The 24,443-nt window shown below is 37.8% G+C and overlaps 1 protein-coding gene across 1 annotated transcript; it reads right to left on the bottom strand.

The window, feature by feature from the left end:
* LOC149065284 (UDP-N-acetylglucosamine transporter-like) lies at nt 1-24,443 on the bottom strand. Its single transcript, XM_089254195.1, has 8 exons — nt 24,233-24,443; nt 21,963-22,149; nt 20,324-20,475; nt 17,520-17,642; nt 16,278-16,449; nt 15,340-15,458; nt 2,409-2,542; nt 1-401 (listed from the first exon to the last, which is right to left on the bottom strand). Exons 1-8 carry the CDS (start codon nt 24,275-24,277, stop codon nt 278-280), a joined length of 1,056 nt encoding a protein of 351 aa, XP_089110321.1. The 5' UTR covers nt 24,278-24,443; the 3' UTR covers nt 1-277.

Here is a 24,443-nt window from a genome sequence, read left to right as displayed (position 1 = left end):
TTTATCACAGGAAACACTTTTTTTTAATTCAACAATTCAACGCTTAATCAACATATCGAAAAAAGAAAAAAAAAACATGCCTCAATTAAATTGCACAAACACGCACATGTATATTTAGAATAAAACCTTGATATATAAGATGTCAACACCTATAACACTTGAGTACATTTCCATTTTGTGTAAAAAAACATACTCTGGAGTAAATCTTTACTGTCCTCTATATATATTAAATAAATAAATGACTGATAAAAACGGGTACGGAAACGTGAACCGCTTGTTATGATGTAGTTTTCTCTTCCGATTTTCTGGCCATGTCGAGCTGACAGAGGAGTGGTATCTTGATTGGACTGCCGTACAGCATGGTGGCGAAAATCACAACAGCTGCTCCGATGAAAAAATACCTGCCAATGAATAAAAAATAATATCACTAAGAATTGTCACAGCAATAACAATAAAACAAGAATTTTCTTTTATGGACTTGGGCTCTATACCATGGGGTACCTGGTCCGAGTATTTCCACCCACCCCCCCCCCCCACAAAATATTTTTTCCATAGCGCATAAACAGTAACAAAAACTACTCATATTTTTTCACAGGAAAAGGAGCGATAGCAATTGTCCCCTTCCAGGACAGGAAAAATCTACATGTCCAACTTAAAATAATGTGTGCCCAAATCGATATTTTATGTGCGAAAATGCATCGTTATGTGGCTGACAATAATACGTGCAGGGCTGTCTAGGATTTATCAGGTAAGGCCTTTGAAAAACCACTTGGCCCGGGGGCCCATGATACTCTTAAGATGGCCCTGAATACATGCCCTACAGATTTGTCCAGCCTTGTGTGATTTTTCTCATGTACCCAATAAATCTTCATGGTCTTGAGATGTTCTTAATATTTTGATATTTGGTCAACAAAAACGTGACCAGTTAGTTGAAGTCATAATATTCTACCCGCCCTTTTTCTGAATTTCTGCTTGCCCATTCTTGACCTCTGACATCCTTGTTTGCCCTACTCGAAATGCCAAAGATAGATGGAAGCACATTGAAGCTAAATTTGTCCTTTCTGAATCAAAAGAAATAAGTAATATAAGAAACACTATACATTTATACTTGTGTATATAAGCCAAGTTTTATTGTGTTCAAAAATTTGGGGGTTGTCAGATCATGTGGAGTTTTTGAGAAGAAAATATTCAATCAGAGTTTCCCCCTGCCATAGGGGGGAAGGGGGTATGTTAATTTCATCCAGTAAAGTAGGTTCCACCCGGCGCACAAAAAACAGAGCCATCTTTGCAGCATCATGGAGCCTTTAGGCCCAACAATGCACAGCTGCCCCCCCCCCTACATGATAGGCACAATTGATGTAAGGTTATTTAGGGGCCCCTCATGCACCAAGAGCCTTCTGGGCAATGCGCAGGTGAACTCATGCATTAAGATGAATCTACATGAACAGTGTTAAAAAAGTATCAATCCCCACTACATGATAATTCCAATATTTTGTCACCCATGATTAGTAGCCATCTTGCCAATCAAAGCCACCAAACAGAACATATTATACAACCATGCCTTCTTGCCACTGGTAAGGTTTATTACTGCCATCTTGTAAATTGTTTGTCAAGTAAATGAGAGGTTTTGATTATTTTTTTAGTTGTATTTTAGAAATATACATTTTTCTCTCTAAAATATGTCTAATTTTAGGGCGGAGGCTTATAAACCAGTTTTAAATTCTATGTTTTGATGTTCCTCAATTAAGGAAGGGGGAGTCAACTTATACGCAGATGTGCAAATCCTGTACATATCAGACCAGTGTGTGTCAGATCACTGGAAGTTAATTGAAAAAGCCCATATAAATAATATGAACATCTTCTATGCTCGAAGAAAGCCTGCCTAAAAACACTGGATTACTGGATGGGCTGGACTAATGTACAGTTGAATTACAGAGTCTACTGTATAGGCTTATACAGCAAATAATAAAACAAATAAACCTATTTTCCTTTGTACTCAGCAGCAAAAGGCACTACAAATCTATGAAAAAATATACAGATATATTTTTTAAACATTAGAAAAATATTTACATAGTTAAAATTTTCTCATTGAGTCACAAGTTGGACACCACCCCTCGTTCTACACCAAATTACAGTCAGACTCTCGATTTGATGCCACCATTTATTTTGTAGAATTATGGTGCTACGACAATACTATTAAATCATGATTAAATACTCTTTGATTCCTAAAAATGGAAGATTTGTTTGCTTAAATTTTTTGGCGCTAAGTGGGGTTGAACTGACGATGGAGGCACTATACCAGGGTTCACCTATATTTCAATGACTATGTAAAACCCAAATCACATAAAAAAAACTGCAATAACACTTATTGGCAAATTGATATATATACTATGAATTAATGTACTAACTCTGTAGGTCTGAAATCGCTCAGTAAGTAATATGAACATATGGTAGACAAGACAATGGAGACAGATGTGGCAAAACCTTTCAGAATGTTGTCTGCATACTTGACGACAGTTGCGACGACCAGCCCACCAAATGCCTGCAAAATTGAGGAAAATCTTTTAAATTAAAAAAGGTATGAATTACTCATTAGTTGTTACCATAACTTTTTGAGTATAAACGATGGATTGTATTTATCACTGAAAAATCAAACGCAACACTACATACGCACTCAAAACTGTTAGGCACACACACACACACTTACACTTCCGGCACAGCTCACTAGGTAGTAAATCCCCCATAGATGGTAATAGACCTGAGTTGTGCTCGGTTTGAAAGAAAAAAAGGATTGTATTGATGGCCTAGTTCAGAAAGGCAACAGCTCAAAAAATTGCATTTTTGACTTATGTATGCCATAAGAAGGGTAGAAAATGCCTATACACATTGCAAAATTACATCAACTTCCAAGTCTGCTCTGCTTTTACACTCCTACTGTAATTAAATCTGTACAGAACTGACAGTTTTTAATTTCAGAAACCATTTCAAGATGGCAATAACTCGAAATGTTTGTTTTTGACTTCAGATTGCACGTTATAAGAGTAGTTGTTTCCATACGATTTGGGAGGCATTGAATAATTCAAAATAATGTTTAATAATAAGTGCATCTGAAACATAATAAAGCAGTACTTTTATTGACAATTTCAATAAATATCAAGTGAGCCAGTTTTATTATAAACGTAGGCTCCCTTTCTTCAATTTTACAGTTTTTGATAGTGAAAAAACAGGGATACTGTTATGTTTGGCATGAAGATATTACTGGGGGGGGGGGTAAATTAAATAGGCAGTTTTATTTACAAATACCTCTCACAGCATCATGTTGAAAATGCAATTTATTTTGACAATTTCCCAAGATAAAAAAGAATAAGTTCATGGTTGCATTGCTTCTGCATTCTGTTAAAACAATAGCTAACCTTCAATCAATCACCCAGAAGTTTTCAGTAGTTGGCAACATGCAGAATGAAGACAATGCAATGCATGTCTTAAGTGAAAGGGGGAGAGGGCTTTGAAAGGAGGCCTCTATAAGTGTCATCCCAACTAATTCCAATTATTCATCTTGCTAAGAAGACTCAACATCCTTATAAGGTAGTTGAGATAGATACAGCAGACTAATATGATGCAAAAGGACTGCAGCCTTCCATTAGAAAAAATCTTAAAATTGATGATCTGACCTGACCTGAATAAAACGTTTTTCGGCGGTTCCGCGGCACGTTCGCCGTTCTACCGCTCTTAACGAACGGGCCAATGGGGTGGCCTATATTTTCAAGAAAAATAAAAAAGGGGGAGGGAAAAAATTTTGTCTGTGTGAATGTGTGTGTGTGATGGTGTGTGTAGGATGGTGTGTATGTCAAAATCGGGAAAAAAGTCCATATTTCAGGGCTACTGCCCACATTTGGTCGTGCTAAATGCTTAACCACTTATTATATATGACGAGATTTTGAAATTGTAGAGATTATTACACCAGTTCATCTAAGGGGGGGTGGAAATTTCGGGGAAAAAGGCCGTTTGATCTTATTAACGGCTAAAAAACCCCAGGCACCTTTATCATTGAGCCGTAAGAAATATTAAATATTTCTATGACGAGATTCTACTAGAGTGTTAGAGATATTCTGTTTGCCTTTAATTACAGCATTAAAAATTGCTGTTAAATATGATTTCAATTCCCTGCATTTCAAAGAATAGCTTGCAGCCATCTTCCTCATGGCGCCATCTATCAGTTCACTTCTCAATTATCAATCCGACTGAACATTCCGCAGATTCCCCGACAAGAAGAGCATTTTTTACACATATGAAAAGTTATACAAAAATTAGATAATAATAAAAAAGGGTCAAAATATTTACATTTCTACAATATATACAGTTTTTACAAACTTCTACCAGGGACGGTGGAGAATGTTCATCGGCCTGCCATGTTTAATGATGATTTCAGAATCATAGCTTAGGAATTCTCTAAGGTGTTCATATTCCGAATCCTTTATTGATTCATAGCAGCTTTTAGCTAGTTTTCGTGCTTGTTCTAGGAATTTATTGATTTTTAGATCACAGCGTAAATCTTCATTCCTCATATACCATCTTGCCCCCGTAAATCTACGAAAGCTCTTATTTTCAAATACTTGAAGGTCCGTGACATTCTTTTTGGTTTTAAATGCCCAAACCGGGGCTGCATAAGTAAGTGTTGCGCGTATAACCGAATTATAAAGTAGCATCTTATTTCTAAGGGACAGTTTGCTACCTGGGAAGTAGATCCTATTTAACATGCCCTGTTTTTTGGTTGCTTGTGCTTTTACTGCTTCAACATGTGCCTTGAAGTTCATTTTGCTGTCAAAAATTACCCCAAGATATTTTAAGTGTGGTTTAGGTCTTAATTTAGCGCCCCCTATTTCAAGATGATGATTTGGTCCATCCGGAGACTTTTTCCTTCTATGATACCACATGAAATTACATTTGTTGTTGTTTAGTTTAATGTCAGATTCTTGACAATAGTCCTCTACATCCTCAATTGTCTCTTGAAGGTTTTCGAATGCTTTGTGTACGTCCGTACAATGTGTTAATAAAAAGACGTCATCTGCATACTGACTTATAATCCCACGCTGAGGCCCAGGGAAGTCGTTAACATAGATGTTAAATAAATGTGGACCTAACACGCTTCCCTGAGGCACAGAAGCTCTTATCTGTCTAGGGGAAGAGAGTTTGTCCCCAATTTTAACTTGAAAAGTTCTGTTTTCGATATAACTCTTGAAAAAGTATATGAACTTGTTATGAAAATTTAATTCCATAAGTTTAACAAGCAACGTTTCATGATTTGTTTTATCAAATGCTTTTGCCACATCAAGGCTGACAGCACAAACATATTCTCTATGATTCAGAGCATCCATGATGAATTCGGTAGTCCTGAGTAATTGGGTAGTGCATGAATGACCCCTCCGGAAACCGTGTTGCTCGGAGCGGATAATATTATTTGTATGAAGGTAATAGAGAAAGCGAGAAGCAAAGATTCGTTCAAACAGTTTACTCATGTTAGAAAGAAGCGATATTGGTCGATAATTTTGAGGAAAAAGAGGATCAGAGTTAGTTTTATGGATAGGTTTTATTATTGCATTTTTCCAGAAACTGGGAAAATAGTTAAGTTGGATCATGCTATTGAAAATATTAAGCAGAGAAAGTCGAATGTTAGTAGGAAGAGTTTTAAGGGCCTGATTTGAAATATTATCATGCCCAGGTGCTTTTTTAATTTTGAGATTATTAATCACCTCATTAAGTTCACTTAATGTTGTTAAAGGGAGCTCCTCAGTTTCCGTGGTGTCCGGTGGATTGTGTGTGAAATAGTTTTGAATTTTCTGCCTATTTGCCATCTTAGTGGCCATATCTTGTATGTCATTTGGCGAAAACTGCTCTTCCAGGCTTTCGCCAAAAGCATTGGCTATGTCCTGAGGGGTAAAGACCACACCATTGCTTGCACTATGTATTTTCGTAATTATTTCCCTTTTGCTTTTGCAAATTTTCAGGGCCTTCCAGAGGGAGCCATCCTGAATCTCAAGAGATTCCAAAAATGCAGTGAAACGTTCATTCGTGAAGGCTTTGATCTCCTCATGAATTTCCTTTTCCATTTGATTAAGTTTCAACTTGTCCCTTGTCTGCCTGTGCCTTTGCCACCTTTTCCTGATCTTATTCTTTTCCCTGATTTTCCTTAGTATTAACCTAGACAGGCCATATTGATGTTCGTTTATTTTGACTTTTTCAGTAGCACTGTCAAGTGCAGTTTGAATGACATCTGTGATACAGGCAACATTAGTTTCAATTTCTTCTATCGAGTGGGATAAGAGCTCAAGAACTGGGTTATTTTCAAGTATCTGGGCAAATAGCTCCCAATTGGTTTTCCTGATGTATGGTACACTAAGTGCAAATAGGAAATCAATCCTGATTATGAGGGGATTGTGATCAGACTTCAAAAGAGCTGGAGACTGTATAGAAATTGATGCATCAATGTTCTTGCTAATTGCAAAATCAATTGTGTCTGGCCTATGAAATGGGTGATCTGGATAATGTGTTGGATAATCTGTGGCATGTATGTTTATTCCGTTATTTAGACAGAATCTGTTGAGAGCAACACCTCTTGAACAGTTATAATTAGAGTGCCAGCTGGCATGCTTTGCATTGAAGTCCCCCGCAATAATTGTGGGTGTATTGAGGTCAAAAATGTTCCTGAGGTGATTCAAATCCACTGCATTACGAGGTGGCTTATACAGAGATACAATATTTATATCCGTGTTGTTTATACTTACTGTGATTACAAGTGTTTCCATCGTGTTGGATTGTGGAATGTCTAGTTTTTTAAAAGGAATATTATTCCTGATTAAAACACATACCCCTCCTCCACGATTATGAGTTCTATCTAATCTAACACAATTGTAACGGTTGATTTTCAGTTTATCGCTGGGCAATAGCCAAGTTTCCTGTATAAGGGCGACATGGATATCTAGTTCAAATAAAGTTTCAGTGAGTTCCCTAATTTTGTGTTTAATACTGCCTGCATTCCATGAAAGAATTGTTAGGGGCCTAGGTAGGCCAAGATTGTTAGCGTATGTACCTATTGTTTGCTTTTTAATAGATTGATGACTTCTTTTAGGCCGCTTAATAGGGCAATAATTTTTTGACTGATCTCGTCATCATGCTTTAGCATTGAAGTAATATTGCATGTAGCATTTGTTAGTTTTTCAAATTCGTTGTCAATATTTGTTTCTCTGTGAGAAGAACCTTGTTTTTCTATTTCATTTTCCCCACTGGCTCCCTCCCCCAAAGTGAAAAGAGGGGAGACAATCGGTATGTTTACATTTTCGTTTGATGATGACAATGCTGATGTTTGTTTGCTAATTGCCTCAACTTGATTTAAAGTGTTATCCAGTACTTCTTTGGTTTCATGTATAATTTTTTCCCCTATGGCCCTCTCTAGAGAGCTTGCGTACTCTCTTTCAGGTATTGAATTTCCCTTATCTAAAGGGTGATTTCCTATCCCCAGTTCTTTTCCTCTCAAATGACCAAGGGGACGTTTGTTCTGCTCCGATTTAAATGGAACCCTTTTTCCTATTTCATTTTCAGTGCTGCCAGACTCTCGATCTAAGTCCTCCGGATGTAGCAAAGGGAAGTTATTATGTGACTCCAGGTCAGGTCCGTCCATATTTTGGTCCTGTGACTGCTTTCCCGCTAGAATATCAGCAAATGTTAGCCCTCCAGCTAGAATTCTGTTTTCATTTCTTGAGCGGTGCTCAAAATCGGGGTCTTTTAGCAGAATCGATGGCAAGGAGGGGATAAATACTCTTCCAGAATTCTCAGTTCTCTGCCTTTGTAACTTTTTGGGACATCCCCCGAAAAATGCTGTGTGTTTTACTGACCCACAGAGGGTACATTTTCGTTTACTTTTGTCCCCCTTATTTGGGCATTTCCCAGTGATATGGTTTTCACCACAAAATGAGCAGGACGGTTTATCGAAGCACGTTACTGAGCTGTGCCCTAGGCGTAAACAAAACCTGCATTGCAGGGTGTTCCTATTTCCTTTGTATCGTTCTATGTGAACAGGAATTTCAGCGATTTTAGTCAAATTAAAAATTCCCTTATTTTGAAGAGAGAATTCCACCAAATAAAGGGGATAATTCTGACCAGTTCTGTAATTCATGTTTGAGACCTTCACCACCTCAAACCCTTGACTAAGTATGTCTTCCGCTATTTCATCTACTTCTATTCCCAGAGGAAGTCCTCTAATTACTACCTTTAAGTGTCGGTCTGTTTTCAGTTCAAATGAGTAAAAATTGAAGCCTTTTTCCTTACAATATTTGGTGACCGATCGATAATCATTTTCAGAAAAAACTTTGATTGAGATCGTATTTGTCGTTGTTTTCGATTCAGGGGGAAATTCACATAATTTTCTCATTTCCCCAAAATTAGAGAGCCACTTGTTTCCCCAAGATGACAAAACAATGGGGGGAATATTATATTTCTTCTTTTTACGTTGGTAAGACACCTCTTGAAATCCGTCATCATCATTTTCGCTATCATCACTATTACTCTGAAAAGGGAGGGGGTCTATTTCCTCCTGATTAGATGTAAGTCCTTCGTCATTTGAGGGCATTTCCAGTTCTACATTAAGATCTGGGTTGTCTAGGTTATTTTCTTCATTGATCGATGGTATCACTTCTCTTCTAAAATCCGAAACAGAGCAGGACGCCATGTCAACAGCATGTTCTTTATCTTTCCCAGGGCTAATACTGATATTATGCACCTTTTTCTTTCTCTTGTTTTTTCCCCTCGGGCTCAATTCCCCTTTGGAAGCAGTTTTAGAGCTACTTCTTAGTTTACTTTTGTATGGTTCGTTGTCACTACTTTTATACTGAATATTCAGTATGTTTTCTTTTTCATCTTTCATGAAAGTCATCGCTACAGCATGTGGACATGGATTCCTCTCTATTTCGGAGAAAAATTTTACTGTAGCATGTACAATGCTGTCTACAAGATCTACACCATCATCCTCATCACAACATATATATTCACCAAAAAGTTCCAATACTTTATCAAACTCTACTGCTGTGGTGCAATTTTCGTCACCAACATTACTTAGACTTCTCTGTCTATCAAAGTATTCTCCTAACCATGGTTTGAGCAAACAGAAATACTCTACTGTATCAGAATCATCGTCAAAAAGTTCAATTTGCACTTTAATTCTATGAAATTGACCTCCTGCGGTGGAGCCTATTAGCGGACAAAATCTCGTCATAATCAAAGATAAGCGGCAAGCAAAAAGCACTTACCCTTTGCAGACAAGTTGACACCAAGGCACCGAACGCAGCATGAGCACAAAAATAAAAGAGCACTTTGGGGAACACAACACTCGTAGGGAAAGAAATTCAAAGCCAGGGGTCAGGCCAGGTCGTCGAATTTCGCCGAATGCCACCACAACCTTTGCTGTGTCTCGATTCAGAAGCGTCGGATGAAAGCTCTCGACTTGTTTTCTGAAAGAGAAATCAATGCACTCAGGTGAAACCTCAACCAGTCGAGATCCAACCCGAGGCTCCTCCTCGTCCCACTCCTCGTTGTCTTCCTTCGGGTATTCGGTAGTACAATCCGCTACTCCCGGATGAACTCGCAGGGGCACGTACCCTCGTTGACCATATACCGTATCAGAAGCTTATCTCTTGCGACCGTCCATGACGGTGACTTGTATTCCTTTGATTTGATAAAATTGATGATGTACACAAAGTTATGTTGAGTGAGATTAGTGTGGCAGGACTCACCAGACACCATATTTATTCTATAAAACCAGCTATTCACAAAAGGAATATCAGAAGATCAAGGTGCACAGTCAATAGCGTGGCAGGCTATTCTCGCCATCTTTGACTTTAGTTTATGAATCCATACCACAGATTGCACATTTGAAGAAGTTCGAACTTCTATCTTTATGCAAACCCAATGTAATTCCACGACATTATCATGCATTCTTTGAATCTTTACCATCTCAAAATGCAGTATAAAAGTTTCTTTTATGCAAAGTAGTGATTCAGATGCCTAAGATTGAAATGACATTTTCTAAAGCCTCTATGTTGTTGTTTCTTTAGAATTAGGCTTTTGCATTCAGATAGAATTAAATTTTCATTATTTAACTAATTTCTTGTTTATGAACATGTTCCCCAGACCCAACAAGATTGTACTAATGTTCAAAAAATCATTGTTTTTATGTCCAAACAATTAAGGAAACAAACTGAAAGCTATATATTGAACCCCATTATTAAAATACTGTTCAAAATCATTAAAAAATCTCTCATTAAAATTATGGTATTTATTTCATTTTTAAGACTGCCAAATCTTGGAACAAGTTCGCCTTATGTGCCAATTCAAGAAGGCGACAAGTCACAAAATTGAACAAAATGAGCCTGCAAATGAAATTCTGAGATAACTGATTATCAATTCAAAATTAAAGATACACATGTTACATACTTCATGCAAGCTTCAATGTGGATTTATCAGAGCAGAGTGAATCTTTAAAATGCAGATATCACATAGAATTTTGAGTTGCCTTTTTTGAACTAGGCTGTTGATATGTTTTAAAAAAACTTATCTAATTTTTTTAGTTCAGAATATAAGCCACTCTGCAACATAAAATGAACATGCACATGTGTATGTTATTTTTTCCCCCTCAAGAAGTTGGAATGAAAAATAATGAAGTTGAATAAAAATAAACATGCATTTCATTAAATAATCCACAAAATTTTTTTTTAAAGAATAACTGATGGCTTTAAAGAGGAAAGCAGATGGACTGACGTCTTCTCAAAAAACATGGCCAATAAACACTCTTATTTCTTAAGATTTCATCAGTGATAATACAGATCAATACCAGAATGTTTACCCTAAGATCTAATGAAGATCTCACTTCGTTTTGTGTAAATTAAAATGAAAAAGTTAATAGTGCAGTTGATGCTCATTATAACACCCTCTTTTTCCATCAAAAATGAACATTATGTAAAAGAGAAAACATATGGGATGGTTATTATATGAGAACATTTTGAATTTATCATAACTATATTTTTAACAGAACCTTTGCTATAATGCACGGTTGTTACAATGAGTGTCGACTGTATTTTTATTTCACACGTTATATTAATGAACTGGAGCATTAACGTGGTGGTATTTCATTTCGTGTCCGGAAAATTCACCGCCAGCAATTCACCGCCATGCAATTCACCGCTAGGAAAATTCACCGACCGACAATTCACCGCCATGCAATTCACCACTAGGAAAATTCACTGACAACAGTTTTAGTGCGAGTCAGTTAGCGAGGGAGTGAGTGATTGAGTTACTGAGTGAGTGAGTGACTGAGTGACCGAGTGAGTAAGTGATTGAGCAAGTGATCGAGTGAGTAAGTGATCGAGCGAGTGACCGAGTCAGTGATTGAGCGAGTGACCGAGTCAGTGATTGAGCGAGTGACCGAGTCAGTGATTGAGTGACTGAGTCAGTGATTGAGTGACTGAGTCAGTGATTGAGTGACCAAGTGAGTAAGTAATTGAGCGAGTGACTGAGTCAGTGATTGAGTCAGTGATTGAGTCAGTGAGTCAGTGATTGAGCGAGTGACCGAGTCAGTGATTGTGTGACTGAGTCAGTGATTGAGTGACCGAGTCAGTGATTGAGTGGCCGAGTCAGTGATTGAGTGACTGAGTCAGTGATTGAGTGACTGAGTCAGTGATTGAGTGACCAAGTGAGTAAGTAATTGAGCGAGTGACTGAGTCAGTGATTGAGTCAGTGATTGAGTCAGTGAGTCAGTGATTGAGCGAGTGACCGAGTCAGTGATTGTGTGACTGAGTCAGTGATTGAGTGACCGAGTCAGTGATTGAGTGGCCGAGTCAGTGATTGAGTGACTGAGTCAGTGATTGAGCGAGTGACCGAGTCAGTGATTGAGTGACCGAGTCAGTGATTGAGTGAGTGACCCAGTGAGTAAGTGATTGAGCGGGTGAGTGAGTGACCCAGTAGTGACTGACTGACCGAGTGAGTAAGTGATTCAGCGGGTGAGTGAGTTACCCAGTAGTGACTGAGTGACGGAGTAAGTGATTCAGCGGGTGAGTGAGTGACCCAGTGAGTAAGTGATCGAGTGGGTGAGTGAGTGACCCAGTAGTGACTGAGTGACCGACTGAGTAAGTGATTCAGCGGGTGAGTGAGTGACCCAGTAGTGACCGAGTGAGTGATTGAGCGAGTGATCGAGTCAGTGATTCAGCGAGCGAGTAAATTGGTTAGTGAGTGAGGGAGGGAGTGAGTGAGTGAATGTTCAGTAAGTGAGTGAGTGAATTGGTTAGTTAGTTAATTTTTTTAATGTAGTAGTGTCACAAATGATTAAAAAATCCGATTGTTCCGAAAACATATCCCTTCTCAGTGAGTCTATATTACAATATTGATCTAATGTCATATTTATAGCTTCAGCTGTTTCGGCTCGGCATGATTTCAACGTTGATCCCCACTCTTATGACGCCCTTAGGGGTTGTCGAATATGGAAAAACCATTTCTTAGTGAGTTGTGAGTCTTTACGTCGTGAAAAAAAAACTATTCACAAAATTTGATATATTTACAGCTTCAGCGGTTTTGGCTCGGCGATGATGAATCAGTCATGACATGTTATTTTATATACAGTACTAGGGGGCTCTGCCCCCCCCCCGCCATCTGTCAAACCCCCCCCCCTTTTCTCTTCACAACATATCTTATTTATTTCGTCCCACTTCATCAGCGTGCTATGAAAAGGGACACGTCAAAGCACCAGCTTACAGAAGAAGCGAATTTTATAATAATAAAGCAACAAAAAACAAATGTGATTCATCAAGTAACCCCAGAAAACTTCCCCATGGGGGTCCCCAAACTCCAATTCGTTGAATTTTAGGGGGGTGGCCCTGACTGGATTTATCTCGGGCTACCGATGTGTTGCAAATTTTACAATGTTAAACAACAAAAACCAATGAGATTCATTCAGGGACACCCGAAATGAAACCTATCAACTTTTCCATGGGGCCCCGACCTGAAGGCTTGTCGGACATACCCCTGTGAGTGGCCACGAAAATTTTTAATTTTTATCAATTTTGAAACGAATAAAATCCAGGGCTCACATCCAGTAACGGGGACCCCATACGCAGATTTTTAGTGGGGCACACAGACACTGGACTTATCTCGGGCTTGTGCTGTTGAAAATTCTACAATGTTAAACGACAGAAAAGAATGAGATTCATCCAGTGCCCCCAAAATGGAACGGGACCCCTGACTTGGAAGGAAGCTAATCGGGCATCCCCTGTGAAGGCCACTGCAAATATTCATTTTACCAACGAATAAAATCCAGCCCCCCCCCCCCACGCAATTACCCATGACCGAATTCGCAAATTTTATGGGACCTCAGACTGGATATACATTGGGCTTCCGCTATCGCAAATTTGTCAATGTTAAACCAGCAAGAAAACAATGAGTTCCATCAATGACCCCTGGAAATGAAACCTTTTAACTTCCCCATGAAGGTGTATGTGCAATCTCCCGGGTACCCCGACCCTGTATGTTGGGAGCACTGGTGATATATGTATATTTTACGTATACATACCTCTCGGCATGACCCCCACGATGGCAGGGCTGACAGATGCCGGAACGTTTCTTATCCTTTGTGATATTTTCACACTATAAATTAAGCACAGAGGGGCCCGTGAAAACGCTGGTTTGGGGGTCCACCATCTATTTCAGCTTAGGGGACCTGCTGTAGGATGTGGGAACCTCTGGGTACATGCACATAACTTGGTCCCGATATATGCTAGAGTTAAATGAAAACTTGATCCCAAAATCGTAACCGACTTCCGTAACACAAAAACGTAACAGATTTCCATCACTCAAAAAACGTCACCGACTCCCGTAATAAAAAAATTGTCACTAATTTCCGTTGCATAGGAAGTATATATATACGTATGTAGTAAATATAGAGTACATTTACTAGATACGCACTAAGGCGGGATTCCTCAAAGTTCATCACGTGAAATCGCGGGTAACAGCTAGTTCATCATAAAAAAAATCCATTGGTTACTGATGATCAGCGATGTTTTTTATAACATCAAAGTGATAACAGGAGATGATTTTAAGCATTTTTAGGGGGTTGATTTATCGCGTATCCACTTACTTTATTATCTTTTAATTCTGTTATTATCCCTTTTAACATTTCATTAGAAGTTTCTGAGTAAAACAGAGTTAATGGAATTTTGTTGAATATACTATCTTGTATTGGGCAACAGCAATTTGTAATTTATACAAATACAAGGCCACAACAGGCAAAACGCCCAGCGAGGTGGCTGAGAAAAAGATGCCCACAATAAATATGGATGTCGTATATTTCAGAAATACAGCAACCCAAATCCGTATCATCTGAATTTCTTCTCATAAAGTCATTATTTAAACTTTCCGCCATATCTTTAGGATATGGCACTTACTTACTCAATAGATCACTCACTCACTAGATCGCTCACTCACTTACGGACTGACTTACTCGCTTATTGAATCAGTAACTCACTCGCTCACTGTCTCACTGAATCACTTACTCACTGGGTCACTCACTCAGTAACTCAATCGCTCATTCCCTCGCTAACTGACTCGCATAGAACTGTCGTCGGTGAATTTTCCGGCGGTGAATTGCATGGCGGTGAATTGTTGGTCGGTGAATTTTCCTAGCTGTGAATTGCATGGCGGTGAATTGTTGGTCGGTGAATTTTCCTAGCGGTGAATTGCATGGCGGTGAATTGTTGTGTCGGTGAATTGTCGGTCGGTGAATTTTCCTAGCGGTGAATTGCATGGCGGTGAATTGTTGGTCGGTGAATTTTCCTAGCTGTGAATTGCATGGCGGTGAATTGTTGTCGGTGAATTTTCCGGCGGTGAATTGTTGGCGGTGAATTTTCCGTAAACCATTTCATTTACAGGTTGAACACCACTGTGGATTTACTGCAAGAATTTTATCTCCCAAAATTCGCAGATAAATATCATGTGCCTCTGTAGATAATAAGACTTTCTTCTCAGAGTAGTGAAATCTGTATGTATACACAGGAAATTATGAGAGTTGATTTATGTTTCATGCAAACAATATTGGAAAATTTTATGGAAATGACGGAAAGAGGAAAAAGATAATATACTGTTTTTTCTTTCACTGATTTCTTCAAAAAAATTTTTGAACTAATACGAACTTATCGGCTAGAATTCTTTAATATGCAACAAAATCAGCACAACACTTACCCCAAGAATTATAATGATGCCCGTTATATAAATGAGTAAAGATTCACAAAAAAGAAAATTACAACATACTTGGAGAAATATAACAGTCCATGTAGTGGTGTAATATCCTTGGAAGAAACCAGCTCTTGAAATCGGATGATAATCTTGTACAAGACAAACAAACAGTGCAAGGATAACGCTAAACAACCCTGCATGCAAGGGAGAATACAATTTAGTAGTTTTCCAAAACATGAATACAAAGCATATAAACTACAATAATAAATTAGTTGATTCATCTCTGTTATTTCATACACTTTATACTCAGGTATGAGGTATACCCCATAATGCTTGTCTATTTATCATGGGAAAAAAACAACCATCCCAAATCAATTTTTAAAATGCCATCTTCAATTTAAATAGTCAATGTCACCTACAGTGTAATAAATCATATAGTAAATGATGTTCTTTTTCCTTTCAGATTTCTTACACACAATGTTGTTTCTATATTGGCTATCGCCTCAAAAAAAAAAAAAAAAAAAAAGTATGAGAATCAGATATGATAAACTTTAACTATGTTTTTGACTGAATTTTTTTTTATTTTCTGTAAGTTTTTCCGTTTTCCAACTAAATGGACTAGAATGAAAATGGTCTTGTGCTGCCTAGACCCTATAACGTTTTTTGCTGTTTTAACCCTTTCTTTTTGAGATATAAAACAGGAGTTGGTTTTGTAGAGCCTCTCGTGCTGTGCAGGACTGCCTTTGCAACTCTGATCCTCAGAACCCAAACCATATGCCATCAAGTGCGGGCCGGTGTAATGATTTGCATTTCCCAACAACATGAGAGGCTGTATGAAACGCAGCTCTTGTTTTATGTTTAAAAAAAAAAGTCAAAACAACAAACAACATTTCCATTTTGACTCAACGGAAGTACAAACAGCTTACATCTTGCAATCTTTGAAATAATCTTGCTAGCCTTACAAGAAAACTTTCATCAAAAGATGAGTGCATAATTTATTTTGTACAACTTACCTAGCTGGAAGTTTCTGATCCAGAGCGATTGTGGTGATGTCTTGAGAAGTTTCTCGAAATAAACGCCGCTGAATCCACTGGAGAAACACGCAATCAGAACAGCGATCAGTCCGAAGAACTGTGATGATATACTGTGCTCAACATCATTAATAACTACTTGGCTTGATGGCATCTATGGATATCAAAGTGAAAAATTTGTTGAACTACAGGAAACAAATAATCTTGTGGAAACAAAAGAAATTTCATTGATCCAAGAAAAGCTTGTGGAAGAATGCTTCCAATTAAGACAGATTTAAAATGAATTTAGACCTCAATCTGAGAAATCAGTAGTTATTGCCATGGCAATCCCATCAAATGATCACATTTGGAGAACTTCTAAAAATGTGAAATTAACTAGATTGATAATTAATCTTAACCTTAGATGACTTGATATCGGTTCAATGGACTTCCAATCAATTTTGATTAAGATGAACAGCAAGCCATTACGATAAAAATCTACTTATCTAAAAAAAAAAGGTGTCTGTTTGATATGACACATGGTCAAACTAAGTTTAGCTCTGGTCGTCTAGCTTCTTCATACTACTGCAGCAAAAGAAGTTCTAGTAACAAATGGAAGTGCAGTGTGATGTTAGTAGGAAAAGATAATAACAGTAAAAGACGTGAAAATTGCAAAGCTAAGAAATGAACTGCCGTGGAATATGGTGTGGACAAAATGATGGTCAGAAATGACACCAAGTATAAATTAACAAGCTTCGTACTAAGATCAACTTAAGCGTTTCAAAAGGAACAATAAAAAAGCCAGATCTGACAAGCCCAACGAAACAGTGTTAGTTTGGTTTAGACAGCAATGTACCCAAGAAATAAGAGTTCCTATCTGAAGGGCCATTTTGCAGGAGAGGGTGATGAGCTTCAATAAAAGACTGAGAGGGAGGTGGTGTGATGAGTTGTTAAGGGTAGCTTGACAAATTTGAGAAGCAGCGGGCATTTGATCATTTTTATCATACCACAGTCATTTTTTGCACATGAGGGCATTCATTCGGCAGCCTTTTTTCCTTAAACTCATGAGATTGGTGAGCTAACCCCCTTGGGACTCAGTGCAGTAGCAGTCCTTTTCTGTGGTCATGCCACCATTTCCGTTGTACTTCTATGTCAAAAAAGGTTCTAACAAGGACGAACAGGGGGCCTAACTTTCCCCCATCTCGTTAATAGTGATTTTGGTTATTTTATAATACCTATACTTACTTGGACTAGCACAACACCAACCATCAACACGACTAGAGCAATCCATTGGGTGATTTCTAAACGCTTGTGCAGAATGGTGACAGAAAACATCGCTGTGGTCAAAATTTTCAACTGGTAGGTGACCTATTACAATCAGAAAATAAATGTGATAATTTCGAAATACAATTTGACATTTATCACTCTGAGAGCGAAATCAACACATATATACAGTAGACTTTCGGTAACTCAACACCCCAAAAGTATGGACAAATATGTCAACTTAAGCGGATGTCGAGTTAGCGGGGTTTTACTCTAAATTTTTGTCCAATCATTTTTTGTGTGCGTAATTATATACATTCTAACAACTGTATTAAATAAAATGCTAATTCTCATTCATTTTAATTTGGGGTTGTTTCAAAACAGAATCAAAACGTATAAAAAAAATTCACCTCATGAAAAATAATCAAGTATATTTGTTTGTTTTTTTCCAAAGAGAAAACAAAAAAAAAAATCTTCTACACTATTCAGTTTATCACACAATTGTTCGGCTTTTCCCTGACTGCGTAGGAAGCGACGTATCACATCTAGAGTTTTTAACGCATCATGGAGAGATGGTGCAGATACTTCTTCATCTGAACTTCCTGATTCTATTTCTTTGAAACATGAAGCCCTTGCTTTGGTTGATTGATTCTAGAATATTGTCACCTTTTAAAAGTCCTGAAGTTACAAGATCAGAGTCAATACTAACAAATTCATCGTCGATACAATCACTCATAGTGCTATTTATGCTTCCTCCTCACTTAATCTGGGAGGAATCTTCAGAGAGATCATCTTTCCCGAAGACTCAGAACAAAAACCAGCATGACAGAAGCTGTTCCGAATCATGGCACTTGTGCCAGAGTTCCATGCAGAATCAATCATTTCAACTGCATCTAAAATAGAAATTTTTGCATCCATTCTAACATCCACAAATTCACAAATTTTTTGTCTGTAATTCTCTGTAAAAAGTTTTCATACTTAGGATAATTCCTAATTTCCTTGATTTGAGACTTTTTGCGAAATCTTTTGCTTTCTCTTGAATTATTGGTCCTGATAATGGGATTGAGTGGGATCGAGAAATCTGAACCACAAAAGAGTCAACTTTTGATTTCAAAGTTAAAATATGAAGTTTGCGTGAAGCCATTGCATTCACGGCCGTAGACACTCACAATGACAACCAAATGACATATTCAGCGTCTAACCAGGCTTTAGCTCTTTTTCTTTACTCCTTTTCCAAGAAATAGTAAAACCGAGTTCTGCCAAAAACATTCTCTGCCAACAGACAATATCAAACAAAACTCGCAATAGATACGATTTTCATCCCTATTGGATGTTGAAATTGTCAACATCCAATAGGAATCACACCACACTTCAGGGATCATCCACATTTCTTTTGACCATGAAAAGAATGAAAGACCTGTCCTGGAAACGCCACTAAAATGATAGGCCGGTCAAGAGGCTTCAAACATTCATTCTTCATATGCACACCCCCTCCCCACCCACAGTACATAAAAGGGACCCATAAGGAAAGAACAAAGGAACATAGGATTATCGAAGTATCCACAGAAAATGTAAAAAATTCTTAGAATGGTAACACACGTTCTATTGTAAAAACCAGTCGTGGTAAAGGGACAAAAATCATAGTTGATTTAAGCAGAGTTAAGCCAAACATGTGTCGAGTTAGAGAGTTTCCCCTTCATTGAAATTAGTATTGGGCCAACCGATTATAGATGAACCGAATTATAGATGTAGAGTTATCCATGTGTCAAGTTATCAAGATTCCACTGTATATCCCCATTTGCTGAAGAATTCATTCGTTTGATCATTTTTGCAGCACTAATCACTTAATGTAATTGAGGCACTAAGTAGGCTGGGACTTACAGTTTTCAACAAATTTTTAAAGTCTGCTTTTTATATTTCTCCCTCTCTGATGTTAACATATTAACTGCTTCAAGTTTAACCATATACATGCACCTCCTACACACTCCTCTGTGGAATTTCTAAAGAATCGTTACATGACGGAATGCATGTTCTGAATGTATGTGTTTCCCTAATGTATTTATGTTGTCAGAGTTGTGCTTTCTTAGTGTTCTAGCTGGTGCTGCCATCTGTCTTCTTCCATAACTTGAAGTGAAAAATGTGGAAATCTTTAAGTTTACTGCAGCAAAAGGTGATTAATTTTTCTTTTGCGAGTGGAAGTTATACACACGTATATGGCAAGGACTCGGAGCAATTCAAAGGCACAAACAATAGAAAATTCTGTTGCAATCTTATAGATCTGGGCTATTTCACCCATTAATTTATTCAGATTTTTTTATTTGTGTAAATGAAGAAATGAATTAGAGAAGACAGTACACACCATTTGACAGGAGCATCAAAACTGTTTCAGGTATGCTCGGCTTAAGCGTTATGTAAGAGATTTTGCTTTTTCAATTAATTCTGAGTGTGTTTGAAGTTGAACACCAGAATTAATTAACAGTGACGCACCTGGTGCCACTGAGGTTTTTGCCTTGTACCTGCTTTTCACTGAATACATCATACCTTATTCTTATAAGGTACTCTTAGCTATATCACGTATGTTGCGTGATAAAGAAAAATCATGATATAATCAGCAACTTTATCTGGGTGATATAATGTAAGTTGAATATTCAACAGCGGTTGTAAATGAAAGCCGTGAAGTACCATAGTGTGTTGTAACAAGCTGCGATGTTATGAGGGTGCTACCATGTTCAATAATAAGTACTATATTATACAATTATAAAATACAAAAATAATGATAATCGCACCTGGTAAGTAGCAGCATCAAGATTCGAGAGTGCTAGAAATAACAAGTTGTTTTGGATAGTGAAAAGCCCAGCAGGAATGAAAACCTTCAGAGTTTCTTTCGGCTTGGACCAAACCTCGCGATGCATGAACTTTGAAAGACATGACAAAGAACCTATCAAAGAAAAATAGAACAAATAACTCCAGGGGTCAACATACTTCTGGTGGTTGGCAGAATATTAAATTATTCGTATTGAACCTCATACGTTGAATGTAAAAGTGATATGTTTTTCTCTATAATGTACAGATATTTTAGCGATTTGGGCCAACTCATTTAGTGAAAATAACTGTGAAATATGGCAGCATAATTTATATTATTATTCAAATTAAAAAATGATTACTGAATCAAATGGCAACATTAAATGAATATAACAAATAACTCGTTTATACTATCGGTTTTTGATAGTCCTGGCTGAAAAATAGGCTGATTAATGTTCACAGCACAGAGACACCATCACTGATTCAATACTTTACCTTGATATACGGTTATTTTAATGTAAGAAGTCATCCTTTTCTCCTCACGTTAAACCGTTTAACAATCCTATCTGAACAAAATATTCTTAAATTTGACTCTTGGAGGAAGAAAGCCAGTTTCTTCATAATACAATCAAAATCTGTGCAAAACTTTTCCCCTCACACAAAGGGGAGCACAAACATATCAATGACACCTCCAATACCATGGTAAGTTATCAGTTATTTATTACCTTGTAATATCCAAATCCTTCTACTAGTTAGGCTTTTTAGGTTTTTACCCACCTTTTTTTTCTGTTGATCAGCAGTTACTAGTAGGTTACAAGGTGCATGTGTGGTTCAGTAATAGTTGCTAGCTAATGGCCAGTTGGTCGAATTTGCACTAGAGTGGCGCAGTGGTAAGGTGCTCGTCTTCCACTATGAAGGTTACTGTCAAGGTCCATGGGTTTGAATCTGGCCTTAGAACATCAGCAACAAGTTCTTTACCTACCAAACCTTGGGCGACTACAGATAGATGGTGCCTTCATTTCCCACCCAACTCCACTGGTTAGGAAATTTCTGTATGGCGATATATGACCAAAGTTGGTGAGCAGTAAAGTAGTTGGTCGAATTCGATACTGGGGAAGAACATAAATAACAAGCTCTTCTCCCTACCAAGCCTGAGGTAACCACAGATAGATGGCACCTTCATTTCCTTCATTTTTTACACTGATCGATTGGTTTCCTGGAGAACATTAAAAAAACAAGTAATTTTTCCTACTGAGCCTGAGGTGATCATAGATAAATGGGCATCTTCATTTCCGACCCAACTCGATCGGTGGTAAATTGCTGTATGGCGATATGACCAGAATTGGTATGTGGTGAAGTGATCTATGTAAGGCAAATGTCGAGCATCACTGCAAATGATGCAAAACTTGGAGTCCTCATTCTGTGTTTACCAGATGTTGTATTGTTAAGTTTCACCTAATAAATTGCTTTACACTGATTTTTGCATGGTGTTCTTGCTGGACATTCCAGATCATGCTTTTTTATGTGAATTATGGTTCATATCAATGTTCTTAACTTCTTCTCGAAATTTTTATGCAGAGTTTTCAGACACCCAGTATAAATATTTGAAGTAATAAAACTTACCACACTTGATATATAAAACAACTAGGCAAGTTATTATCTTGATCATCTCAGAGATGACCACTGTCGTAGATGGCAAGTAACGAGGACCATTCACTTTAACCGTTCTTGAGTAACGCAGCACCAAGACTGATGCTGTAGTCTGTACAACCAATACAGCCAGAGATATGTACTTAATGTAGGGAAACATCTGCAGTAATGAAAAAAAAAAAATAGAGAAAGCTAGAGAAAACAAATTTTTACATCTTTTATTGCACGTAGTTCATGAAACATATATCAAGCAAAACATGACATTACCTTCTTAAAGTACAGACATAATGCAGCAATTAATGCTTTTTCATGTGTGTTAAAAGAGGGGGGGGGGAAGGAAGACCCTGACAGTGGTGGTTCAGTGAACAATAAGATATTGATCCACAAAAAGGTGTAGATCATTTTTATTTGTACAGTAAAACTTACATTCATAGTCGTTTTAACAGCATCATGGAACCATAGGCTAGGCAATGCACTGGAGGAAAAACCTACAAAACTGACACAATCAATTTGAATTGCTACAGGCCATCAGACAAACAGACATGACCGCTGACTGCCCAGAAAGACTATCTTGAGATGGCTTGCATCTTTTCCCAAGGGGTTGGATGGTCTTAGAAAACGTTAAAGGTCATCAAAGCCCACCCATTCACCAAGATGCCTTGGGCAAGGAGGCAGACATAACAAGAGCACTTGTTATGTCTGAAATTTTCTAGCGGCCTGCATAGTGGAACTGCACCTAAGCACTGTTCTCTCTAAGATGTGTGTGTGCATGGCAAAACACAATGAAAATTATTCTTTGCATGCAAAGTCACAAAGTAGACCATATGTGGATGTGGCATATTATCACTCTACACACGTAAAATAAAAATTAAGAGGAATATTGCTTTCAAGGAAAATAATTTGTCAGTGGGTGAGAATTTATGGCATAAAGATCCATGCAGGATGATGCCTACTTTCTGCGAAACTGTAGCAGGAAAATATTGATCATGAAAGAACAGTCTAGGAGAAGAGTCATCGTCATCACAAAGTATGGTATTGTATCCAACAACACCAGGCCTGTTATGTGATAGTAAATCAGTTGATGTATAGCTCCAGATTTATGAGGGTGTACAATCTTGGGGAATTACATATGCATGATTTTTAGTGGCTTGTTTTATGAAATGAATATACTAACTTAAATCTGTGGCGCCATGGCAATACACTGTCAATCATAATTCCAATTGTTCAAGCACACACTCTCACTTACACATTCAATCTCCAGCAATTTAAAGATTTCAATCGATATCAAGATTTAGTGAACGTAACCGTAATAATATAAAAGAATTAAAAATCATTTACAGACTTTAACCCACCTTCAAAAATCTCAGATTGTACAATAAGCAAGCATATTAGGTAGGCCTACACACAGTGAGTTCATACTTTGAATCCCTCTCAGCGCTAATTTTGAATTATGCACATTCCTGTTAAAATGTCAGAGAGGAACACTGTGCAGGTGATACTCAAACTCATGACAGACCCATAGCCTGACAAATATAGATGGCCTCGGTACATCTTTGAGAGGGGCTTTAAATGAATATTTTTATAGGGGGGGGGGGAGAAAGCCCATTATAGCCATGGCGCTCATAGCTGACAGGGCTCCAGCCTTGGGGCCAAAGGCAATTACGAACATTTGTTTTTTCATGCTATAAATTCACTATAGAAGAGCCTGGCTTGGGCACCCCCTCCTTATCCCCTGCCAAAGATCCCCAGCACAGTGGCCCTGCTCCAGGATGAGGGTGGTCATGTTTATAGTGTAAAAATTACTTTATAAACCTAAATATATTTCAATAAATATCACATTCAATAGCTTCAGCATCGAGATTATCCTTAAGCAGGGGCTCTGTAAAAAGATTTTTAGAGGTATATAAGGACCCCTTAAACTGACTTCATAATGTAAAAATCACCAATATAAATATAAGACCCCTATGACTAGGGGGCCATGAACATCAGAGATTCAAGCATAGGCCTATAGACTCAGTTTATACCTTTATAATAGTTAAAATATTGAGTCTTCCTAGTGAGGGGGTGAATAATTATCACAAGTATTTCCTCAATAACTAAGAATACTAAATTTGAATTATTTTTTAGCATTCAACATGATTTTTTTTTTTTCGATAACATGAATTCGTGAGATTCATGCACATGATATAGGACAATCTAGCGCGGTTTCTTACAACTTGAAAATAATAACAATAATAATTTACTGGGATATTTGAGGGTGGATCCGTTTCTTTTCTTTCAACGCTCATCTATGAGGGCGATCAGCAACACTATAATCGGAGCGGCGAAAAAATAACATGGTGGCGAAATGATCTCTCCGCCTCCTCCACCAAGTATGTACACTATGGTACAGTACCGACTGAAAGTAGCATCATCATCTTCCAAAATCTTTGTAAACAATCCCTCCTTTCCCCC

This window comes from Pholcus phalangioides, unplaced genomic scaffold, assembly GCF_987345545.1.
Source record: "Pholcus phalangioides strain wild (caught in Gottingen) unplaced genomic scaffold, Ppha-v1.0 ptg000040l_1, whole genome shotgun sequence".
Taxonomy (NCBI): domain Eukaryota; kingdom Metazoa; phylum Arthropoda; class Arachnida; order Araneae; family Pholcidae; genus Pholcus; species Pholcus phalangioides.
This window is presented reverse-complemented; position numbering and strand designations above follow the sequence as displayed.

Excerpts from the sequence above, each read along its gene's own strand:
- LOC149065284 (XM_089254195.1), bottom strand. The coding sequence starts at position 24,277 with ATGAGCGTTGAAAGAAAAGAAACGGATCCACCCTCAAATATCCCA. Across the intron at positions 15,459-16,277 it reads GATCAGAAACTTCCAGCTAG|GGTTGTTTAGCGTTATCCTT; the intron begins GTAAGTTGTACA and ends CCTTGCATGCAG. Across the intron at positions 402-2,408 it reads AGCGATTTCAGACCTACAGA|GTATTTTTTCATCGGAGCAG; the intron begins GTTAGTACATTA and ends ATTCATTGGCAG.